The sequence below is a fragment of the Pagrus major genome, chromosome 11 (genome assembly GCF_040436345.1).
Source record: "Pagrus major chromosome 11, Pma_NU_1.0".
Lineage (NCBI taxonomy): Eukaryota > Metazoa > Chordata > Actinopteri > Spariformes > Sparidae > Pagrus > Pagrus major.
Window position 1 is genome coordinate 16401821 of NC_133225.1, and position 13751 is coordinate 16415571.

General features: G+C 42.4%; 1 protein-coding gene across 1 annotated transcript; it reads left to right on the forward strand.

The window, feature by feature from the left end:
• Positions 1–957: 957 nt before the first annotated feature.
• mydgf (myeloid-derived growth factor) lies at positions 958–8888 on the forward strand. Its single transcript, XM_073476817.1, has 6 exons — positions 958–1208; positions 2667–2717; positions 2853–2914; positions 3265–3346; positions 5689–5761; positions 7345–8888. The coding sequence occupies exons 1-6, from the start codon at positions 1047–1049 to the stop codon at positions 7422–7424; spliced, it is 510 nt and encodes a 169-aa protein (XP_073332918.1). The 5' UTR covers positions 958–1046; the 3' UTR covers positions 7425–8888.
• The last annotated feature ends 4863 nt before the right edge of the window (positions 8889–13751 follow it).

Below are 13751 nucleotides of genomic sequence, written 5' to 3' on the forward strand. Positions count from 1 at the left end.
CTTGTACCCTATAGGCAGTATTTAAATGGTTGACAAGTTGTGTTATGCAGGCAACAACCTCAATTCTAACAGCTATGACTATGAATACATAGCTGATCCAAGCAACAAAACCAGACAGTAGATATAAGCAGACTGTGTGGAAAACCTCATGATCGGGAACATTATGTTGTGCCTGGTAAAATCCTCTATTTATATTTTTCCATCAAAACCACCACATGTAGCTCTGCAGTAAAGAATGATTGCCTGAGACGAGATGAGATGACACGTTATAATGATACGAGAAAGGTCAGTGACATGTTTATGCATCACATAAATGTGGGAAGACGAGATGTGCACTCTGCCCTCTCCCCTTTACACCTGCATAAGACATCCTGGGCTGCAGTCTTACTGTAAGACAGAGACATTTAACCAAACAGAGGGTTTGCATGTGAATTAAAGGGTGCTCTGTAGACCTCTATGACCTGTTTTCCCTCTTGGACAGACCATAAAGTTACAGTTTTGATGAGAGGTGACATTAACTATAGTTTGTGTGATTAATACTTTAACTTTTCCAAAAACAAAAATGCTTACTACTTCTCTGGAGGCTTCAACTTTCACATTGTCGTAGTCAGTAGATGGAGTTTGCTCGGTTGTCATGGGGATGGATCGGTCAATGTCAGCTCACTGGATCACATTAGTAAATAGGCTATATGTAGATGTTTAATAAATAGACATACTCTATCTTCTTTACAGCATTAGAAACACATGTACAAAGTTGGTTGAACGAGGGCGACATCGTGTGGCCATAAATGGTAACGTTACAATCAATTATGTACTGGTACTGTCATTATTCAAAACAGTTGATCTGTAAGCTTCAGCAACCCAGAGTTTATTTTGTATACTCCTCTTTTTTATGTCTGTGTTTTTAAAAAAATATTTTACCATATTTTGTTTTCTTTTGTTTGGCATGTGACGCATGATTTGACGTCATCCACAGTCGACGGGATACCTGGTAACCTGGGGTCGCAACTCACAGCGACACACCATTCCAATCTAAGCAGGAAGAGATGGCGACCCAAAATAACTTTTGCGCTTTTCATTTGGCCTTTCTGCTTGTATTTGCGTTGACTGCCGCGTTTATCCCGGCTGGTGCTTCTTCTCCATCGACGAAGACTGTGGAGTTCAACGTGAAACCGGGAGGAGTCGTGCACACTTTCAGCGAGGGGATTGTAAGTGACTGTGCTAAATATTTTCTTTGTATTACACAATTAGATAGCGTTTGTAAACACCACCCGGACGTTAAGCTGCATTTATGTCAAATCTAGACGTTTGCCATCCCCTACACATTTAAATGTAGGCTAATTCACCGTCTAGGTGATCAGATTTCGCCTGATTGTTATCGATTAATCCGCATTTGACCTAGTAATTACACAAATAACCGTGACGAATTTTGTTTTGCGTGTGTGAAACCTATATTTCCTTCAGTTGAGTATGCTACATTCGATATATTCGACATTTCTTGCAACGTGACTGGAAAAACTACATTTCGCTGCTAAGCTGTAGTCGCAGGGTGATGACGACACAGCCCGTGAGAGGCTGACACGTCTCTCCCAAAGTGCCACAACGGCTCCTTTCATTGGCTGACAGTGAAGAGTGAAGTTTTAATATGATGTCTATACTTTAAGACTGCAGCTGAATGTTTGTAATGTCAATTATTTGTTATTTATGTGTTTATTAGTTGATTAATAATTTCTCTGTAAGATGGGTTAAATTACAAATGCCCTCTTCACACTGTAGACATTTTGACATGTCATAGCAGGAAATGGACAGGTGTTACTCAAAGCATTAATGGTGGATCTATGGGTGTAACCAATATCATGCTATTGCTCATAATAATTTTAATATTTTTTATAGTTATATACAGTCCAGTGTGGTAAATATTCTTAAAATAATCAAGCTAATGTTGAAAGTGATGCCCTGCCTTCCACTGTTATGCATTACATGAGACCAATGATGTAATGTAACTGAGCACATTTATTCAAGCACTGTACTTAAGTATAATTTTGAGGTACTAATACCTCACTTGAGTATTTCCATTTTCTGCTACTTTTTACTTCCACTTCACTACATTTTGAAGGCAAAATATTGTTCTTTTAGAGCCATAGCAGCACCATTTAGTTTATTGTATCAGGAATTGTATGGAAAAAAAAAACCTTGATTCCAACAGTCAGAAAAATTCTGGATATCAGATCTGATAATCGGCCAGTATATGATATTTGAAGATATATGTATACTTTACTTTTACCCACCACTGTCAGTAACTAGGGTCTAGTTACAGTCTTTACCAGAGGCCAGATTGAACGGCTCAGAACAGAACAGACCTTTGAATTTATAATGATATGAAACATAGAAAAGCAAGATAATATTTATGAAGTTGTAAAAAATGAATGTATTTGTGTTAAAACTGGAAATTTAGTTCAAACAATCAAATCAACAATGACTGAATCACACTCCAGAAACCAAGCAGCAATCTGACATCCTGACTCCAGTTCAGAAACGCCTGCTTGAGAGAAATAATTAGTGATTAATGGAGATTGACGATTAAAAGCACATATAATAAATTGATGGCTCAATATTGAAAATGTGAGCGAGAATTTAACAAGAAATATGTGACACTATTATTTCAGGGGGAGTATGAATGCTCATTCACTTATGCTTCACAAGGGGGAACCAATGAGGTAAGTCTCCCTCCCTCCCTCCCTCCCCCCCCCCCCCCTCTCTCTCTCATGCTGTCAGTCTTCAGCATCATATTATTGATTTTTAATTACAGCAGGTTTTATGCATAATTAAACTTCTTTGTTTGTGCCAAACAGCAATGGCTGATGAGTGTGGGCTTGAGTGACGACAACACACTGTTTTCCTGCTCTGTGTGGAGGTGAGACAAACACACACACACACACACACACACACACACACACACACACACACACACACACACACACACAGTACAGGATGCAGAGCTGTCTCTTCTTCAGCTCGGTGACCCTGATGCTCAGTGTGTCTTCAGTGAGAATCCGTCCCGTCTGTCTCTTTCCACTGAGTCACTCTTTGATGTTAGTTAGTCGTGACAGTCCCAGTAGAGAGGAGGAAAAGAGAAACAACACAACAGAGTTTTTCAACCTCACCGGATTAAATGTATTCATGTCCGACACGGACTTAATAAGCAAATAAATGTATGCAAATCACTTAATGTTGATAACACTTTTTTTTTTTCATTTCTTCCAGGCCTCAGGGGAAATCCTACCTGTTTTTCACTCAGTTCAAAGCTGAACTGAAGGGAACCAAAATTGAATTTGCCAACGCATTTGTAAGTATAAAAGAAACATGATTGTTGATGCAAATGTTGCCTGTCCTGTTCACATGCATTTGTTTGTGTTGTCAACTGATCCTGGTCCTCGACACAGATTACTTAGGTTTGGTAGTTGATGTATATGTTTTTTCAATTGATGGTGCAAAAACAAATTCTGGAGAAAGACAGCTGATTGTTGAGTCTCATTCCCAGGTCATTGGTGGGTCAGGCTGGCCACCTACCTAAAGTGTCAGTATTTGAGGACCTGGAAATGAGAGTCATTAGTCAACTTTCTTACATATTGAACTTTTAATATAATAAAATTAATAAATTAAGGTAACACTGTTGTGTAGAGCTCATTCAGTCATATCATTAAACAAGTAAAACTTTAATAAACTTAAACGCAACTATGGAAGAAATGGATCCATTACTTTAGTCTTTGCCTCCCCAATTTCAATGCACGTCCTCCTGTGTTGAGAAAAGCGATCTGCACATTGCCAGTCTTCAGTGTTTTAATTCATTGGATGCTGAATAGCAGCACATCCTGCTCAGTGTAGTTATAATACAGCAGGTGCACCTCGCAACGAGCCTCTTCAGTCTTCAGCATTTCCCCCACTGACTGATCAGTTGAAGTGGAGCTTATGTTGGACAGCAAAAGGCTTGCAGGACTTTCCTGCCTAACAAAGACAAACTGTAATGAAGAGTTGTTCCTCGATGCACCCTGTCAGTGTTCAGATCAAAGCTCCTGACAATTTACAGTGTCGGCACAAACGTCAGCGCACAGCTGATGAACATTTTTGTGTAGCCTGCAAATAATAAAACATCCACCGATGCACCAGCAAAACATTTATCAGGAACAGTGACGAGATTAAGGCAGGATTTTTCCGTCTTTCAGGGTTGCTTTTCTTGACCGCATAAAATCAGCTGTCACCATTTACACTTTGATCTTGTCTTCTCTGACGCAGGAAAAAAGATGGCTGCCACATGCAATGACACAGTTATCTCCTTTCTTGGATATGCATATGTAAATGAAATGTAAAAATGGCATCATGATTCATGAACAGGATCAGGTGTCGCTGATGACGTTTGTCTCATCAGGCTCACAGAGAACTGGAGAAAAATCAGTGCAAACAATTGTTTTTATCAACGATTAATATATTTATTATCTTTTTTAATTAATACATTATTTGGTTCCACTATCATGTCGTGGTACTTGCAGGAATCCCAGATATGTTTTTCGAAAACGAAACAAGGCTTCAAACGGCAAATGGCACAAAACAGTTGAATAGAGTCGGCCTATGCGACTGCATTTCAACGTCAGTCATGCTTTTAATTTGAGAGCCGAATATTTTCTGAGGTGGTACACGGCGTAAAAAGTTTGAGAAACAAAGTTTCAGCTCTTAAGTTTAAGCGCAATCCTCCGTGAGTAAAGGAGGTGACAGTGGACAGTTCATTTATCAGCTAAATCGACCAATAATCAACCAGGCGCCCTGTTTCCATATGTGAGTACTATCAGACTCACGGCCAATAAGAGTGGCTGCTTCAGGATTTATTAAGTTTTTGTTTTCCTAAATTATTTTAGGATTTTTAGATTTTCTCAGACCTCCATTGGTCTGTCCACACAAGATCTAATGTTACTTGGTGTCTGAGAGCCAGAGCAGAATCTACCTGTCATACAGTCCTCAGTACCACTGAATAAAACACACTGTGTACTTATGTATCCATGGAAACTCTTCATGTTCCTGCACAACTGATTGATCCATTGTCCTGTAATGATGGTTGGAGCTACATCCCAGCTAGCCCCGTCTTTGACAAAGGAACACAAGCAGAGACAGTCATAGTAACAGGAAACCTTTATTTGTCCTGGAAGTCAAACCCAGAATTGTTGTGTCTTTGCGCATAATGTCTCATGAAAGGTTAATGTCTGGACTCTCTCCGAGCTCAGTCACTTAGCGCAGGTCTGCCGTGTCTGATGCGTCGTCGGTGAAGTGAAGCACACCTTGACACGCCTCCTTTCCCCCAGCAAGGACAGTCCTGACACTCCGTCATTAGTGAGAGCACATGTTTCCTCCTCCTGCTCTGGCTCTGTGCCCTGCAAGTAGGAAACGAACAAGGAGAAAAAAAATAACTCTGCTAAATGACGGGACAAAAATAACCTCACACACACAAACAAGCACACCTGCCACCCCCGCACAGCATCTCCTTGACCTTGTCGTCACATCCTCCTACTTTCCAGCCAATCTGTTGCAAAAAAAAAATTGCTGTCTCCTGCGCCGCCTCTCATCCTGTTATTTTTTCTTTTTCCCTACCTTCCTCCCTTTCCTCCTCCCCCTCTTCATCACTGCTGTATGTTTCTCCAGTCACAGACGGCAGCAGGAGGACAGGGTGACGTGCCTTTGAAGCTGGAGGAATTTACTATTGGCGAATCAACAGGTGAGAAATTATTTGTATATTCAAGTGTTCAATCAACTCCCTCTCCATGCCACGTCGGTCTCTCCCTCCTTCACTCCCTCTCTCCTCTCCATCACGTCGTGAGCTCCCTGCCGACTTCCCTCAAAAGCAAATGCTCCAGCTGTGAGTGGGTTGCCAGTTGTCCCTGTGGCATTATTTGTTGTTATTCAGTTTCGGCACAAATCCCCACTGTGGCTTCAGTTCCAGACTGTGATGAGCAGGATTTGACAAGTCACACAGCAATTTACAGTAACTGCCATTTTCAGAAGATTAGACACTGCAGCACGGAGGCTTACAGACTCATAAACCAGCAACTATCACAGATTTGAGGATAATCCCCAACTGTGAGACCTCCGCAAAACCCTTCCGATCATGATTTCGAGGCACAGATTCCTTAACAGTAGCATAGTAGGTAAGTTGCTTTTAAGAAAACTTCCAGAGGCAAACTGGCTCGTAAACTCGCTTAAAGACTCACCGTACCAGTTCTATTGATGGCAACCAAGTGCAACCAACCAATTTGTATCGCAGTGAGAGAGACAAATAATTGTTTTGTTCCCGTTTGTTTGTTATACGTCCTTTTGTGAAGTCTTTCTTATTACACTCTCAGTCTTATATTTCATTGGTTTTATGACAAATTGCGACTTTCTCGAGTTGAGCATTTTCTTTTAAAGTAATAGAAATCACATGTGTAGTTCATGGCTCCATTCGAACGGGATCAAAAATGTGTTTGTCTCTCGCCGTTAAGTAACATTCATATTTCTTTTGAAATAAGTTCCATTGGTGGTCCAACACAAGCAGAGGGACTTTGCCTCTCGATAGCAAAGAAAAGTAATTGTAGAAGGATCTCCAGATGCCTGCAGATGTCGCCACCTACAGGCCCAATAAGTGATAGTTTCACAATTTAACCTTCTTGTGATGTAAAACAAAATTACCAGAAAGATTTTGCTGATACATTTACTGTTCATCTCCCTTTACATTCATTCATAAGCTGGACTTTTTCAGATCCATGAACATCCAACAGATGAGCTAACAATACAATATGGTCATCCATTCAGAGCCAGCTAACTGAACTGAACCTCAACCTAAAGTCCATTTTAGTTTTCCTTTGTTTCCTTCGACTCTAAGTGAGGATCCACCACCTTTCTTCCGCAGAAGAAAAGTAGAGGACTGCTGATTCACTGTGAGCAGTTTATCTTCCTTATTCAGCAGAAAATATGCTCTAGTGAACAAAACTATTACATTTTCTGTTTTAATATGTCCAACTATAAAACTACAAGCATCACATACAGCAGAAGTAGCAGCTGCAGTACAAGAGGAAATTAAATCGCAGTTTAAACACACATGGCTCTTACTTTCCGTGTCTGTGGATGGAGCACATCTACACCTGCAGGACTGATCTCCTGCTGCTCTCACTTTACTTGCCAACAGGCAGCAGTGCGGGTTGGACTGAACCTGCAGGTCTCAGACTGCTGGCTCTGCAACTCTGCAGTGAGATGATACCGGCTGGTTTCAGGTGCTTTGTGTCCTAGTTTTAACACTGTCTGTGTCTCCTCTCCGATCTCCAGTGACCCACACGGAGGGAAAGTTCAGCGCTCAACTCTCCAAACTCACCGCCATTGGACGGACACGACACGTTGAGCTGTAATTGGTCAGAAGTCTGGCATGGCTTTGGTGAGCCCTGAGTCGAGCCTCTGTGTTTCAGCTCAGTCGTCAATAAATGAAGGATGGATTTTTTCCTGAATGACAACCAAAAATTGAAGCAGGATGATACTGATGTCACCTTTGTGGCAATTTGTGTGTCAGTACCCGATTTGTTTTTACAATTTTGGATTTATCGAAAAGGAAACGGTTGAGTATTCATATTTTTTGCTACATAATGTCGTCGTTAAAATTCTGCCATGAGATAAAGTGCTTCCATAGTTGTTTCCTAGTTTCTGAGGCTATAAGACTTGCAGAGAGCAAATCTGCTCTGATCCACTGGGGATGTTACGTGAATGTATAGAGGATTGGTGTCTGGGGGCTTGTAGAGTATAGATAACATATTTAGAGTAGGGAGGGATTTATCCATCTGCTGTAATCCTGAGAGGAAAGGCAGTAATCCTCAATAGCGTCATCGCACACACAGAAACAATTACATTTTCCTCAATCTCGCTCTGTTCTAGATATCTGTAAGTACATTTTATCCCTTAAATCGGCAATTAGTACCATTTGTGATAACTTTCTGTTAGGTTTTGGCCAGAAGGGATATTTGTAATGGAGCAGATAGCAGCTTCATAACATGATATTAAGAGCTGGATGCACTGAAGATCACGCTTTTTGCATTTTTGGATGCAGATTCATTGTAAAAACCCTAACTTGAGAAAATATGTCTCGGTAATAAGTATAAATCATTATTATTTTATTTGAAATTACCCTAATCTTGCTCATTTTAATTAGACACCTGCAGCGGCTGACGCAGCAGAAGATAAAACCGTTATCTTTTTTCTTGTTTCAATGACTTCACCCAAAAATCCTAAAATATAAGGCGTGCACAGACATGTGAAGGACGGTATATATGGCGAAGAGATGCCGTCCCATATTCCTAAGCCCTTCTCGAACCCTTTTGCTTTCATCTGTCAGTGCCACATGTGTGGATCAGCGAGGATATTGTGCAGGTTTCAGAAGTACATCATCATTAGTCCAGGCCCCCCCTCCTCTCCCCTATGTAGCGAGCAGGATCGCCTTTATCTTCCTTACATCGATCCAACTCCTCTCAGATCCACACAGGAGTCCAAATGAAAAGTTCTGGGGATTGATTTCAGATTTGAGGTTTTTGTTGATTTGATTCTGAGGTTGCATTACTCACCGAGATTCGTTACCTTGTTGGGTCCGGGTTCGGATCCTCTGGAGTCGAGGAAGTGCTCAGTTTGTGTGTCACCGTCGAGGCTCCCTCTGGGGTCACACCGGGAATAAATAACCACGTCCGGATCAGATGCTGACAAGAAAAACACACAAGATGTCACTTCTTTTGTACAAGTTTTCTTTTTTTCTACTGCTTGATTGTTCTGATTCATGGTGAAAATGTGACAGATGTTTCAATAAAGACATGTTGTCACTGTTCTGGAGATAACCCAGCGTTTCTGTCTTGTTATGTCAGTCATGATCTGATTGAACCTCCCACAGCCTCGTTAAAGGGTAAACATGAAAAGAGAGAAGAAATGTGAGTGCCAGCGCAGTGGCATTAAATATTCTGAGCCGTGTCAGAGCCGGGCCACAATGAACATGCCCCCGTCATATCCTTTTAAAATAACAGTCACATTAATGTATTCTTACTTTAAACATGCAGTAGGAAACCGTTTTTTAGCATGCAAATGAGAAACTTCTATGAAACTTCACATTAAAAGAAGCATTATGACAAATTTGCTTCAAAATGTATTCTGTAAGCGTGCTCAATTAACATATATTGTACTCGGATAAATGTTTCCGTGAGATAAAGAGCTTCCATTGTTTCCTCTTAATTTCTGGGGGGAAAAGGCTTTGCAGGGAGGATCTAGTAAATCCAGAGGCACATATGGGAATGTATAGAGCGTTGATCTTTGTGGGCTTACAGAGATATAGAGTCAGTGGGGATTTATTCATCTCAAGTTAAGCCAAGGGAAAATCAGTAATCATGATTGTGCTCAAATTGGCATCGGTTCGTTTGGATCCTGTGATACTTGGACAACACATTTATGCTGCAACCACGCAATTCACCACTGCTTTAATGTAAAATATAACCATGACTGTAACCATAAAACACCTTGGTCTCACACACACAACATTTATTGTGTAGTAGCACTTTTGCAGAGCTGAGTTTCAACAAGATCACGACAAGCTGTGCCAAGAAACTCCCACAGAGTCTCCTACTTGTAATTAAAGCGTCTTATAGCAACGGTGTGACTATTTCAGACACTGTTCTCCACTTTTGCAGCCTCACGGAGAAAAAAAATGACAAGACGGTTGTTCCATTGAGTAGTAAGTCTCTGGAGCACAATAAGTCTTTGTTTACTGCCAGTTTACTCTGCTATGCTGTCATACAAACCCTAAACACATATCACTACTATTTACCATCTGGTACCAGCAGAGATGTTTACTCTCAACTTTTCACCCTACAGTACAACCATCAGGAAAATATATGCTGCCAAGCACTGGCTCAGATGAGGATGGTGCCTGATCAGAGGCATTTTTAGCCAAAGTGGCTCCAGGGATGGCATCAGGGTACACCATTCCAACTCTTTAATCCAGACTGGAATATCTCAACAACCATGAAATTCAAACACATATTCTAGGTCCCAGAATATGAATCCTACTGACTTTAATCCGCTGACTTTCCCTCTATAGCGCCACCAACAGACCAACCATTTTCCAAGTAAAATGTCTCCACTGCTTGGTTTGCAAGTAAATTTTGGTACATACCTTCATGTTCCCCTCAGGATTTATTGTAATACATTTTGTAATTCCCTGTTGTGTCGATGCAAAGTCAGTTTCAAACTCAACAAAACAGGAAAACAGTGTTGCAGCATTCTCCTAAACAACTGAAGTAGATTGGGACCCAAAAAAATAAAATGGCTCTGCACAGCTCGTCCAACATAATCCAAGTCTCCGGAAACCTTGAGATCCCACATTGATTTGAAAAGATGTTATTTACACCCTCGAAGCTTGTGCACCCACTTCAAATGGGGTGCCTTCAAATCAATTTTGGATCTCGGGCTGGACGAGATGTATGGAGACATTTTGTTTGTTTGTGCTGTTTCCCCATCTACTGCAGTTGTTTAGGAGAATGCTGCAACGCTGTTCTGCTGTTATGGTCCAGAAATGTTTTGTGGACTTTACCCGACTTTCCATCGGCATAAGGACGAGTAAATAATGACTGAATTTTCATTTTTGGGTGAACTTATCTTTTAAGACAAAGCAACCCCTTGTCACTGGTTACAAGTCTACCAGATAAGACTAACATTTTTATCTTGGAATCATTTGGGGGAGTCCTGACCTGGAAGCTGGCAACCACTGCTGTATCATCATCATCAGGTAAGAATCTGACTTTGTCCAGTACTTAACTTTTAAACCACATACATGTAAAATGGATTGCATTACCATCAGTTGCTAATTAGCGATTGTTAGCACCCTAACACTCTCTACTAAGATGGCAGAACATGGTAAACATTAGCGTGCTTAACACATGGACGTATGACTTAACATCAACATGTTAGCACTGTAAGCATGTTAGCATTTGGCTCAAAGCACCGCTGCACCCACAGTTAGTAAAGTCTTGCAGAGCTGCTAGCATGGCGGTATAATATATTAATATATATTCAATAATGTATTTTTTTAATGTAAACAAATCCAGTGAAAATACCAAAACCACCAGAGAATTGAGCCAACCAACAAGTATTTTCTGTTTATTCCAAGCCTGTTAAAGCTTATTCCTCTGTGCCACAGACCTTCATTGATCTCCTCAAACTAATGACGAAGCTATTTGTTATTTTTTACAAGATTTTCTGCTTCAGTAGGAACAAATGGGCTTGTTGCTGAGTGCCAGAGGCAGGGTGGAGAAGAGACACGGTATTCAGAGATGGACTAACACACTGTTGGTTTTGGTCTTTTCATTTGATTTGTTGACAGTAAGAGAAAATACCGATAAACACCAGCTTTGAAGGAACATTTTAGGGAGGACAACATCAGATTACCTCCATGTCTGAGCCATCAATTTTCAGTGCTGTATTTATGTAATCAATCCGGCTGCCATTCCAGTATCTGTTTTTCTCAATTTCCTTTCACACACCTGCCCCCGATTTCTCTCTCTTTGCATCTCCTGACATTTGGAGGGGAACAGATGGAGATTGTGGCCCGGGCGGTCAAGCCAGAGGCAGCAAAGGAGATGGGATTTTTGTAACACCAGGGGCCCGGTGAAGGGTACAACGAATGGCCAGCTGCCCCCTGTCTCCCCTGACATGGACCCAGGCGCCGGGCTGGTGACCCAGTCAGTTCCGAGCCGCCCAGCATGGCCTTGCTAAGTTCTTCATATTATGAGACCTTTCCTGTCTACAGATCTATCACACTTCTCTGGCCTCTCCTCCCCCGCGTGAGCTTTTCACACCGCTGAGCCAAAGTAGCCTGAGCTGCACTGAGTTCTCGTTATACCATCATGACTCCTGACAGCAATTATCTAACCCAGACGATGCTGATACATGTGAGTGGATGCGTCTGGCTGCACTAAAGTCATCAGTTCTTACTTTGTCTTGACACCTCGCAATAATTTCAATTTCCTCCATATTTCTATCTAATTAGGCCTTCTCCTTTGCCCTTTAACTGTGCAGTCTGTGGGAGAGCTGTGGTGAGCATCTGTACAGAGGCTCTTGTTACCAGAGCAGAAACCCAGACAGATGTTATGATGCCCTGTGTATGTTCAGCGTACGTACTCAAGAGATTTGTATAGAAGGAGAGAGAGAGAGGGGAAAGGACATTCGCAGAACCAAGCTGTTCTACCCAACATACTGACCTCAAGTTGCGTCTGCATCTTGTCACCTTGGAAACTTGGTCTCAGCTCAACTTGGCGAGCGTTAAATCACTCTCCACTCTCGCAGACTCATGGCTGGTGCTGTGAATATGGCTCTGTTCGATCAGCCTCCCCCTCCCCTGCATTGTCTCACACTGTGGTCGAGAGCAGCCTTCGTTTCTCAGGGTACGGAGGAGCTTTGCGGGGCTCCTTCGCTTTCTTTGTCTGCTCAGCCGGTCTGTGGTGGGGGTACGGAGGAGGCTTGCGACCTCTGCGGCCTGGCGCTGTCAGTGGTTTAGCTGTGGCTGCGGGGGCAGTGCACACCTGTGAAGGTCTGTTAACGGGCCCTGCTGAGGATGCTCGCCGCTCTCTGTCATTGTTGGACACAGTGTCTGAGGCAGTGGGTGGGCAGCTGGCAGACGGAGGCTGGGTCGATGATGGACTGAGCTGACCAGCAGATGGGTCATCGCTTTGTGGGGTCTGATAAGATCCGATTTTGTTCTCTATGATGACAGGAGGGCTAAGGATGGGGGTTGGTTGAGGCTTTGGAGACAGAGGGGAGGGAGGGGAGACTCTGATGGAGGAGGAAGGCCCAGGGGAGTGAGGCTGAGAACCAGGGCTGTTTGTGTGATGGAGGTTTACTGTTAGAGGGGAGAGACCAGGAGTGGGCGGCCGAACAGGGAGGCTTCTTTGGGGAGACAGAGTGAGGTCATGGGAGGGGAGGTTTTGAAGTTTAGGGGGATTATCCTTGGACTGCAGCGGCCCACCTTGTCTGGAAGAAGACCCCAGACTGGAGGTGAACCGAAGAGTTCGACTCCTCTCTGATGAAAAGCCAGAGGTTACCGGGCTCAGCAGCACATTTGGTGGAGACTGACTCCCGTTGTGATGACCTCTCCTCTCCTCGCTGGAGCTGGAGCCCGAACTGGAGCTGCTGTCACCTCCTGTAGTCCTCTGCTGCTCCTCCTCATTTAGATCAATGGATGAGGTTAGGTAGTCAATCTGCTGCACCACCTAGAAAATACAGACAATGATGGATACATTTTGCAGTATGGATGAAGAAAAAGACCTGAAAAGAGGCTCCACTGATTTACGCATGAAGATCAGTTGACTTATGGAACTTTCTCGTTTGAGAACATAACCCCGAAGATGTCATAGTGATGTCATCAGGGTTGTCTCAGGATCCAGTGTGTTTGGCGCTCGGCCCACTGGAGGCACTAAAAGTCTCGATATCTCTACCTCTGCCGATTTGATTTTGACTTTGACTTTTAAAGACCTGAAACTTCTGATGATTTTTGTTGTTGTTTAATCTGCTGATTGATCGTTTGGTCAATAAATTATTAAAAAAACAAATCACTTGGTTTTTCCTAGCAACAGTCTAAAACTGAAAAGGTTTCAGTTCAATTTATAATGATATAAGACCGGGAAGGCAGCAAAGCCTCAATACTGAGAAGCTAGAAA